Source organism: Cryptotermes secundus, unplaced genomic scaffold (genome assembly GCF_002891405.2).
Source record: "Cryptotermes secundus unplaced genomic scaffold, Csec_1.0 scaffold289, whole genome shotgun sequence".
Taxonomy (NCBI): Eukaryota; Metazoa; Arthropoda; class Insecta; order Blattodea; family Kalotermitidae; genus Cryptotermes; species Cryptotermes secundus.
The window spans coordinates 1,565,501-1,575,662 of NW_019722431.1; the positions used below are offsets into that span (position 1 = coordinate 1,565,501).

The following is a 10,162-nucleotide window of genomic DNA, read 5'->3' on the forward strand; positions in this document are numbered from 1 at the left end:
AGACTAGCAAGACAGAACTTGGCAAATTGCAAAGGTTGGCTTGCTTAGGTATAACAGGAGCATTTCGAACATCTCCAACAGCTGCACTGGAGATACTTCTTGGACTCCCCCCACTGCATATACAGTTGGATGCGGAGGCCAAGGCAGGAATTTACCGTCTCCAATGCAGTGGACAATGGAAACCTAGATCTGATGGTTTCGGTCATGCTGACATGACTCAGGACATGAAAAAAGAACCCATATTACAAATGGGGTCTGACAACATGATACTGAGACATGTATATGAAAAACCCTTCACGGTCAGATTTCCTGACAGGAGTGAATGGGAAAATGGGTTTCAGCCCGACAGAAAAGGGGGACTGATCTGGTATACAGATGGTTCCAAGACAAATAAGGGCACTGGAGCTGGTGTGTACTGCCATGGCACGAGGCGGAAACTTAGTTTCCGCCTTGGGCGGTACACGACAGTATTCCAGGCAGAAGTATATGCCATTAAAGCATGTATTATGGAGAATTTAGATAGGAACTATAGAAATAGGAACATCTACATTCTATCTGACAGCCAAGCTGCACTTAAAGCGCTTGACAAACACCAGATTAATTCAAAATTGGTCTGGGATTGCCACCAAACCCTCATGGAACTGGCCAAACATAACAGGGTACAACTGATATGGGTGCTGGGGCATGAGGGTATTGCTGGAAATGAAGCTGCAGACCAATTAGCTAAAATTGGAGCTGAACACCCATTCATAGGACCTGAACCAGCCTGTGGCATGTCTCTAGGAGTTGCCAAACAGGCAATCAGGGACTGGAATAACATGAAACACAAGGAATACTGGGAATCCTTAACTGGACTCAGGCAAGCAAAGGGACTCATACGAGGACCTTCTGCTAAAAGAGCGAAGGAACTGTTGAAGCTCAACAGGAACCAGCTACAATGGGTGGTAGGACTACTTACAGGACACTGTCACCTCAAAGGACACCTGTTCAAACTGGGAGTGAGTGATAGTCCCACCTGTGAGAGGTGTCAGATAAAAGATGAAACAGCCACACATGTCCTGTGTGAATGTGAGGCATTAGCTTATTTAAGATTATGTCACTTGGGCCAGTACTTCATGGAACCAAGTGACTATTTTGACGCCCCCATGTCCAAGATCCTGCGCTTAATCCGAAGTGTGGGGTTGCTGAGGGAATAATTAAAAATGGGGAAGCACAATAGACCTAAGGTCGCAGTGCAAGGGCCGAGAAGGCCTACCCCTCATGTTCTATTCTATTCTATATAAAGCAAATAACAACAAAAAAGGCATGTACATCGAATTTTACTATTTTTAACACAGTCTGCAGAATCTGCAATAAAAGTACTGGCTTGTGGATGAGTTTGGGCATAACTCGTACATATATTATTTTGCTGTATTTCACTTAGGTATCATTTTGATTCCTCTATTATGGTTTTACTCAAGTCTATCTGGTAATTACTACATTTAACAATAAATATTTAGGACTGTGCATGCGCTTCTACTAGCAGCGTGTGCGTGCGCTTCCACTAGTGGAGTTTAAATGCCTGCCTGGCCAAAATGGGGTACTTTGGCCACGACAACCATACTCATCACTGGCCCGATCGGGGCTCTTCGGACGTTAAAGGTTAATTTGTTTACCTTTATGTCAACTAATAATAATGACTTCAGTCAGGAACATATAAAATCAAAACAATGTAACTTTGACTCTTTTAACGATTAACTTTATTTCTCTATTTCACCTTAGTCCACAGATATTTCACTCTTCAACAATTAACAGTTAACTATTTACTTATCTATTATCGACATGCTGCACTTCTACCAAATATCAGAAATGACTGAATATATCAACTAGTTTTCTTGAGCTTCTTCAGTTTGTAAACAAGGCACTGTTGGTTAGCATACTTGTCCAATAACACAGAGCTGAACTGAACATATTAGTGTACTTTAATTAAAGGTACCCATCCTCTTGAGTGATTTAAAACAGGGGAAACAACTTCTCTTACACTTGAGACATGGTACAAGCCTATCGGACCACAATTACAATAACTTTATCCACTGCCTGAGGTCTCTTTAATATACACATTTCTTACCTCTATCCCTATCCTCATTGTCAGTACACTGACAGATTAGGACCATTCTTGTGGTCTATTAGCTAGCATAGCTCAGTCAGTATAGTGACAGGCTATGGGTTGGATGACCAGGATTTGATTCCTGGCAGGGGCAAGAGTTCTCTTTTCTCTATAGGGTCTAGACTGGCTCTGGGACCCACCCAGCCTCCTATCCAACAGATGCCAGGGGTACAGATTTTGCTCTTCCCCACAGCAACCAGACTGCCTCTGGGCCCACACAGCCTCCTATCCTATGGGTACTTAGGGCAAGTTCTCAGGGATAAAGTGGCTGGGGCATGAAGTTGATCACTTAGCTCCATCTAGTGCCAAGCTCAAGAATGGTGGGGTTATAACTCCATGCACCCAAGTGTCTTCATGATGTTTTCTTTAATTAATAAGTATAGGGGCAACATTACTATTAATTATCTGCAGAAATAAAATATCTACTCTTTTAATATGCTTAAATCTCTCTCAATATAAGTGTCAGAATTGATTCCAGTCTCTGACACTAATATCTGTAGGATAAAAACATCTGTCTACATACTGGCAACAAGTCGCCTTCAAGAAGGAAGTTTTGATAGCTCCTGAAAATGTTATGTACATGAAATATCCCATACAAGGGACAGTTACGTATTGCCATAAAACTCGAGAGGTACATGACTAGAGTACAAAGGAGGCATACACACAGAATAGGAACACTGAAGTTGCAAATTTTCTTTTCCACAGGCACTTGAGTTTCATTTCACCAACTTGCATAAATAGCTTAACAATATAAAACCAACATAAAGTTCTTTTGTTCAGAATTCAATGTCTGATGGCAGAGTCCCTTCTGCCCTCGCTTTCTCAACATTCTGGAAGAAATCTGAAAAATCAACATATGCCTCTATCCTCCTGTTCCTATCCAGAGGATTGGGTCTGTCCGGAAAGATATCTGATGAACTTTCTGTTGTTGATGTATCATTATTTTGATCATCTGTTGTGTTACTGGTAGCAGGATCAGTCAAAGAGTTCTCTATCGTAGAGTTATCATCACCTGCACTCCATGATGGAGTTGAAACGGTCATCACAATAGGATTAAAACGGACAACTGCATTTGTCGGGGAATTTAATGCATTTGGTAATGGGAAATTGAAATTTCGAACGAGGAAAGTAATATCATCTCGTTTACCGGCCACAGTGGAGTGGCCATCAGGAGAAGTGCAACCACTCATGTAGACATCGTGATGAATGCGAACAATTTTATCCACAACTGCTTGTGCTACTCCGGTGAGTGTTGACTGCACACGGAACTGCAAACCACAGAAAGATGCGTATTACAGGCATACAGTGGATATGGTTAACTGGTTTCTAGTGCCTCCATCTAGGAGTCTGTTTGATTTTCTGGCCTCTGTCCATCTAAGGCAAGGTTACACAGGATATACATGTTACATGGAGTCAGATGCAAAAATGGTTGTATATAATGAGTTGTGAAAAAAGTGGAAGGAAGCAGTTATGGCCAGTACTGTCCCAGTGTTTACGTGGATAGAAGAAAGCCACACACACAAAAAAGGGGACAGGAATTTCTGTCCTGGGAATTAAGTCTGGGGAACTCCTGAATATGAAGCAGGAGCAGTAACCCCACAATAATAATTTATGTAATGGTTATATGGTGATGGTACTCATAGGTGGTTAGAGTCATAGAGGAATGTGAACATTTGTAAACACATGCATTGCACAGGTCTGTTGGTTTTATTATGTTAATGTCTGTACTACTTCCATCTGTCACACATTTGTGGATTTCACTGACTGTAATGCACCACTGTTTTAATTTTCATTCATATAGGTCCAATATAAATTTAACTTCAATAAACTTAAAAGAGTGAGCATGTCAATTTTCTGAAAACTCATCAAACATTAAATAAATACAGCAGGACCTCAATACAAAGTAGTGATGGAGGACACATTCAGTACTCACGTTATGAGTGAAATTCACATTCAAATAATTTTGGAATCCCCATTATTATGTATGCAGTATTCATGCATGACTAAAATATGTATGTACTCAGACAAAAAAAAAACACTGTGGTTTTTTTTAGTCTGCAAGTGACCAAGTGACCACCACTTGTCAGCAAAGTTAGTGCCTACTTTAGCAGATAGAGGGTGTTACATGGTCAGTGCAATGAATCCCCACGACTGTTAATTTCAGGTTTCTAGACCGGAGCTACTATTTCCTTGAAATAGCTCCTCAATTATCCTCACGAGGCTGAGTGGACCCCGTTCCAGACCCACTAATTCTCAGAAAATCTGGTAGCACTGCAAATTGAACCCAGACCTCTAGATCTGTATCCAGAAACTCTGACCACTACACCAGAGAGGCGGTCACAAGTAAAACATTTTATAGGAATCTGTACAACATTAAATGTATGAGTGTGCTGGGGAACATGATTAAAGTAGTGGTATAATGAGGTGCAGCATAACAAGGGCCTAATGTATATCATAAACACTGACCACACTGAGCTTTAAAGCTTTTATTTGAAACATGTTTTGATATGGTGAGTATTTAACAAACAGTAAGGAAAAAAATTTCTGACTGTGCCATGTGATATTTGTAGCATGTTTAACTCTGCAATAAGACAGTCATTACATCTGCAGTAACTGAACTAAACAAATCAATCTCTGTGGCTTTAATCCGCAAGTGAACTATAGTGACTGAGTGACTGCCACTTGTTGGCAAAGTTGGCAGTAACTCAATGATACATAATACAACCATTGCAAAGCACGTGTAGGAAAAATATTTACATATTTCTGCTCTTGTTAAGGATCAGTTCCCACCTGTTCCACAGCCATCTGAGCTAAATCTTTGTTTACTTGGTCCGTTCTTGTGGCTTCCTCTAATGACTTGTACAGACCATCAGACATCAATAGCAGAAACCTGCATAAAGATCATAAAGGAGTCAGTATTTCACATTCTACATGCATGAAATAAAGTATGAGATTATGCTACAGACATTAATATGCAGGCATGATGAATAAAAGAAGTAACACATCTGTCTTCTGTTGTTGAGAGAGGGGTGGGAGTTGAGGGGAGAGGGAGGGACAGGGAGAGAGCATGCACACACTAATAGTCTGGTTGGATGGGGGCACGTGTTCTGTCAATCACATGTAACCCACCAATCAATTGCTCCTTAGTATGTACAGCTACAGAGTGACAGGTACAGTCATGTTCAATGCTGAATACCTGCAAGACTCATCCAGTTCAATGCCACCATGAATTTCAGGTTCAGCGATGACTGGTTCTGCTTTAGCAGACATCAACTCATCAAATTCCTTGTAACCACCCTTCACCAAGTAATTTCCTAGGCAACGTGTATTCTCTTGATTGCCAAGGCGAGACACTGTCACAATACAAAATAATATTAGTTTTCGAAGAACTGTGATGTGATAACATACTTCTATATTTTGCACACTGTTAAATTAAATCACACTCTCAAGTTCCTCCCTGGGAATTTTCTACACTTAAAATTAACACTTGCATTTATTTGCAACAATATAACTGGAAAAATTTGTTACATGTGTCACTAATATTATTATAACATTTTTATTTCCAGTTTAGACATCCATTAGATTTCATTTTAACAGCATTCTACCGCCTTCAGCTATTACAATATCAAAGAAAGATTTAAAAAAATACACATTTTTAAATCCAACAAGAAATACGAAGAGCAAAAATAATACTGGGTTACCTTGTCTAAATTTGTCCACATCCAGGCCCAGCTGAGAAAGCCGCAGCAGTTCATCTTCGTTGCTCAAGTCATGATCCACACTGAGTTGAACCACACGAAGCACTCCATTGGAATCAGTACGACATAAGAGGGCTCTACTGTCTCCCACATTGGCTACATACAGGCGTCCACAGTAGATGAGGGCCACTACAACTGTAGTACCCGCAGACAACTCGCAGTTTAGAGCATTCAGCTTGGCCACCTGAAAACACATCAAAGGTCACGAGATGGTGTCCAGAAATATTGAAGAACTCAACAAAGTGGCATGGGTTTAAATTCTCTGCATTTTCATATATATTTCATATCAATAAAAATTATAAACTGGGTAGAGGAATGGAGGAGGACATAAAAGTTTTCAGTATCCCAAGAGAAGCAAGTAAATAATTGAATTTTCAGTATTAGTTACAAGGTGCTCAAAACTATATGTGGGACGGTTTTATTTTTGAATTCAGTAAGATAAACGGAAGAGTGCAAGAGTTTTTTTAATCTTGCAATTCCATAAAATAAACAAGTAAAGCATTTAATTTGTAACATAACATATAACGGACTTAAAAATGTGTTAGAAGAACCTTATCTTCTATGATGCTAGCCACAGTCAACAGTATTTTGTACACACATTTTAAAAACAGAGTTCAAAGTCTGCCACAGTCTGATTAAGAATCGGTGTAATTCAGAGTTTTGTGTTCTTTTGTGTTAAACATATAAGCGAACAGCGGATTAAGAAAAAAAGAGAAGCAATATTATTTATTTTTACCAATAAGTGAAGGAAAATTCTGGCATACATTTATTCAAAATTACTAAACATGCTCAACTGTTCATGAATGTATACCAGTAGAAATATACGCTATCAGAATATTTCAGCTTCTATGTCTAGTTGATTAACATTTTAAAAATCTTGTGCATATGCATGAAAAGAACCATCTTCTGGGATGTGGCGCCATGTAGGATAGTAGAAGCTTCACATGTTTCAGAGGAATATATATTCTGCTTCCATCTTTAGGGTCAAAGACTTAGCCAAACAGCAAGCTGAATGCAGCCCTCAAGAAGTAGACTGCATGTTTCTCTGAAACACTGGGCTGCTTCTGAAATATCTGGCATTAAACCCAGAAGATCTTGCTTATCACAGTTGCCACCATAAGAACCTCAAAGCTCACACCCATACATATAAATGTTGATGCTTATATAATTTTATCATTTCACACATTCAAATGTATTTACGTCACATACGTACGAGATGAGGGAATTTTTGATAAGCCTCATATGAAGTCATGCTGTCTGGTATCTCGTACTGAAGACTTGTGCGCTCAGCAAGTCTGTCATCCACAGAGTCAAAATACCCCTTTTCTACAGCAGTAAAGGCCTGCCTATAAATTCATGGAAAGAAAAAAATATAGCTTGTATTCCCTTTAGACTCAAATTCACAAGATGATGATGGATAAATGTTATCTTCCTTGGGTTACTTCTAATTACAAAGGTTATACAGAAATACTGTGATTAATTAAACTGGAAGTGGTCATAGCCCTCTTCAAGATACTATTCTACCATTTACATGGAGTGGACTGAGGAAAATCACAACAAATCTCAAAATAGCCAATCTCTGTCATGAACAGGGTTCCTAACTACTTGACTCAGATGTTTCCTAACCAAGGAGTAGGCTGTAAGATACACATTAACTGCAAGTACCTGAAAATGAATTGTTAGAAAATTTTTTGATTTTGACATAAATGGGGAATGCAAAATATTATACCATGAGAAATGCCATGATTAAAACAGTTCATGTAGTACCAGCAGAGTCAAATGAAGGATGTTATGATGCACTAGGCATGCACCTGTGATAGGAAAGACAAGACATGCACATACAATATTATGGAAAGTAATGTTTGGTAATCATGGATATGAAAGGATAATATTAAACTGAATCTGTGGGTTGTGAAGATATGAGGTTGATGGAATTAATTCATGAGTATTTCCAATTGTGTAGAACTGTTTGGTTCCCCCTTCGGAAAATTCAACACTCTTGTACTGAGCAACATCCATGTGTGAGTTCCCCTAAATTTTTATATTTTCAGATATGTGATTATCTATAAATACTAGAAGACAAGATCATACCTGAGGACCTCTTTGATCTCTTCATCACTAGTTTTCCCTGTTAACTGGCCAAGCAGAATTTCTGCAGCCATTCGCTGAAGAGCGAATGTCGCCGCTTGCACACCTTCATGTCCATCGAACACTCCATACAAAAATGTATTTTCATCTACACAGCAATGGAAACTCCGGTCTTCAAACTGATGTTCTTCCTGGCGACATCCATCTTCTCGGTAGATCTGGTTAGTTGAAAAACCTACTCCTGCAAATCAGATCAATAATACTTGTGCCTGACCGCAAAACATGGTTGCATAACAATGTAGTGTGCTTTTATGAAGAACTAGAGTATGTCACTAAATTACAGCTGCATAATTACAAGGGTGCCAGAATGTATCCTAAGGCGTGAAACCTAGAACAAACTGTAAAATGCTTTTCGAAAAACCAGTACTTGTCCATTCCAGTTTTCTTTTATTAGGTCTCAGCATATCTTAGCCAAAATGGATATAATCTTAAACCAGAAGATTTTAAACCAGTACACAATATGGAGATGCAGACTAACTTCATGAAGCTGAGCCCTTCTTGAGAAGCCACCATTCAAGAATTTCCCAGCATTTTACGGAAGCTGAAGGATCATTACCATCTTTCGCAAGAGCCCTCTCCTCAGCCACATCAATCCAGTCCATACCATCCCATCCTCTCTCTCTCTCTCTCTCTCTAAGACCCATTTTAATATTATCTGCCCATCTACATCTTGGTCTTCCTAGTAATCTCTTTCTTTCTGGCTTTCCCAACAATATCCTATATGCATTCCTCTTCTCCCCCATTCGTGTCACATGCCCTGCGCATCTCATCCTCTTTGACTTCATCATTCTAATTATATGGTGAAGAGTACAAGTTATGAAGCTCCTCATTATGTAGTTATCTCCAACCTCCTGTCACTTCATCTCTCTTCGATTCTAATACTCTCCTCAGCTCTCAAATACCCTGTCTATGTTCCTCCCTTCATATCTGAGGCCTAGTTTCACACCCATACAGAACCACTGACAAAATTGTAGATATTCATATTCCAATTTTTTTGTTTTTCGACAGTAGACGCAAACAGGAAAATGTATTTTGGTATGTCAAATGTACCCACACAGTGTCCATCATCTGCAACATAGAGTAACATTACCCGAGTGTCTACAGACTGGCAAGTCATCGGTCCAGCAGTATGTCTCTTGGAAATTATTGTTGCTTCTGGGTAGCTCGGCTCGTGTTGGCATTTTATAGCAGTTCACCTCACACAAATTTTGTAAACATTGTCACACTATACTACACTCATACGGTAATGGCTTAAGAATGTGAATTAATAACTTCCTTCTATAGATTGGACTAAAAGGAAACTGAGAACGTTCCACTAAATGCAGTTCACCTGCAATACACACCAGTCTATATGAAAAACAATATGGAGTAAATAATGTCAATACGAAAACAATGCAATTGCAAATACATTATTTTACAACAGACACGCCAGTTATGTTACGCATTATTCATAACGCAGGTCACATAACTCGACATCTCTCGACATTACTTCACTACCGCCTACGACGAAAACCGTCGTTAATAGGAGTAATTGCTAAGAGATGGCATTAGTAGTCTCTCTCTGTCACTCTGTGCGCTCTGTCGGCTGTGAGAAACATTAAAAAAGCGGTACGATGCGGGTAGGATGGGTGGGATTGGTAGGATCGGGAAGTGTCGTGTGTGATGAAACGAAGTTTTAAGGTGAATTTTATGTGAATTGTATCTCAGATAATTTATATTTTCCTGAACACCGAAAATAGGAATCGCAGCACTGACATTCATGCTCAATATATTCACAAGGTAAGTGTAAATAAAAGTATTCCAAATATATTGAATTTACGTATTGGTGGTTGCTCAGAACTAAAGAAACTCTGCCAGAACGGCATGAAGAAAATGTACAGTTTGTGTAGCTCCTAATTATATCGGTTTAAGGACAGTACTGAAGGCTCAGCAAGAAGAAATTAAACTTATTTTTTTTTCATACCTTCTAGCTTCCTGCAGTTTATCATGTTCACGATTTAAAGGGCAAAGTACTCCCTGGGCTACACACAACGCTATGTGAAAGGGCATTTTTTTTAATCCCATACAAAGACTCGTTTCATTAAGTTTATGTTGGGTTCAGTACGTGCAG

The 10,162-nt window shown here is 39.2% G+C and overlaps 1 protein-coding gene across 1 annotated transcript; it reads right to left on the reverse strand.

Annotated features, from left to right (window-relative positions):
- Nucleotides 1-1,716: 1,716 nt before the first annotated feature.
- Nucleotides 1,717-9,542, reverse strand: LOC111861364 (TGF-beta-activated kinase 1 and MAP3K7-binding protein 1). The gene is made up of 7 exons (XM_023845865.2): nucleotides 9,143-9,542; nucleotides 7,996-8,233; nucleotides 7,118-7,250; nucleotides 5,848-6,088; nucleotides 5,343-5,499; nucleotides 4,937-5,036; nucleotides 1,717-3,414 (listed from the first exon to the last, which is right to left on the reverse strand). The coding sequence occupies exons 1-7, from the start codon at nucleotides 9,231-9,233 to the stop codon at nucleotides 2,923-2,925; spliced, it is 1,452 nt and encodes a 483-aa protein (XP_023701633.1). The 5' UTR covers nucleotides 9,234-9,542; the 3' UTR covers nucleotides 1,717-2,922.
- Nucleotides 9,543-10,162: the final 620 nt, after the last annotated feature.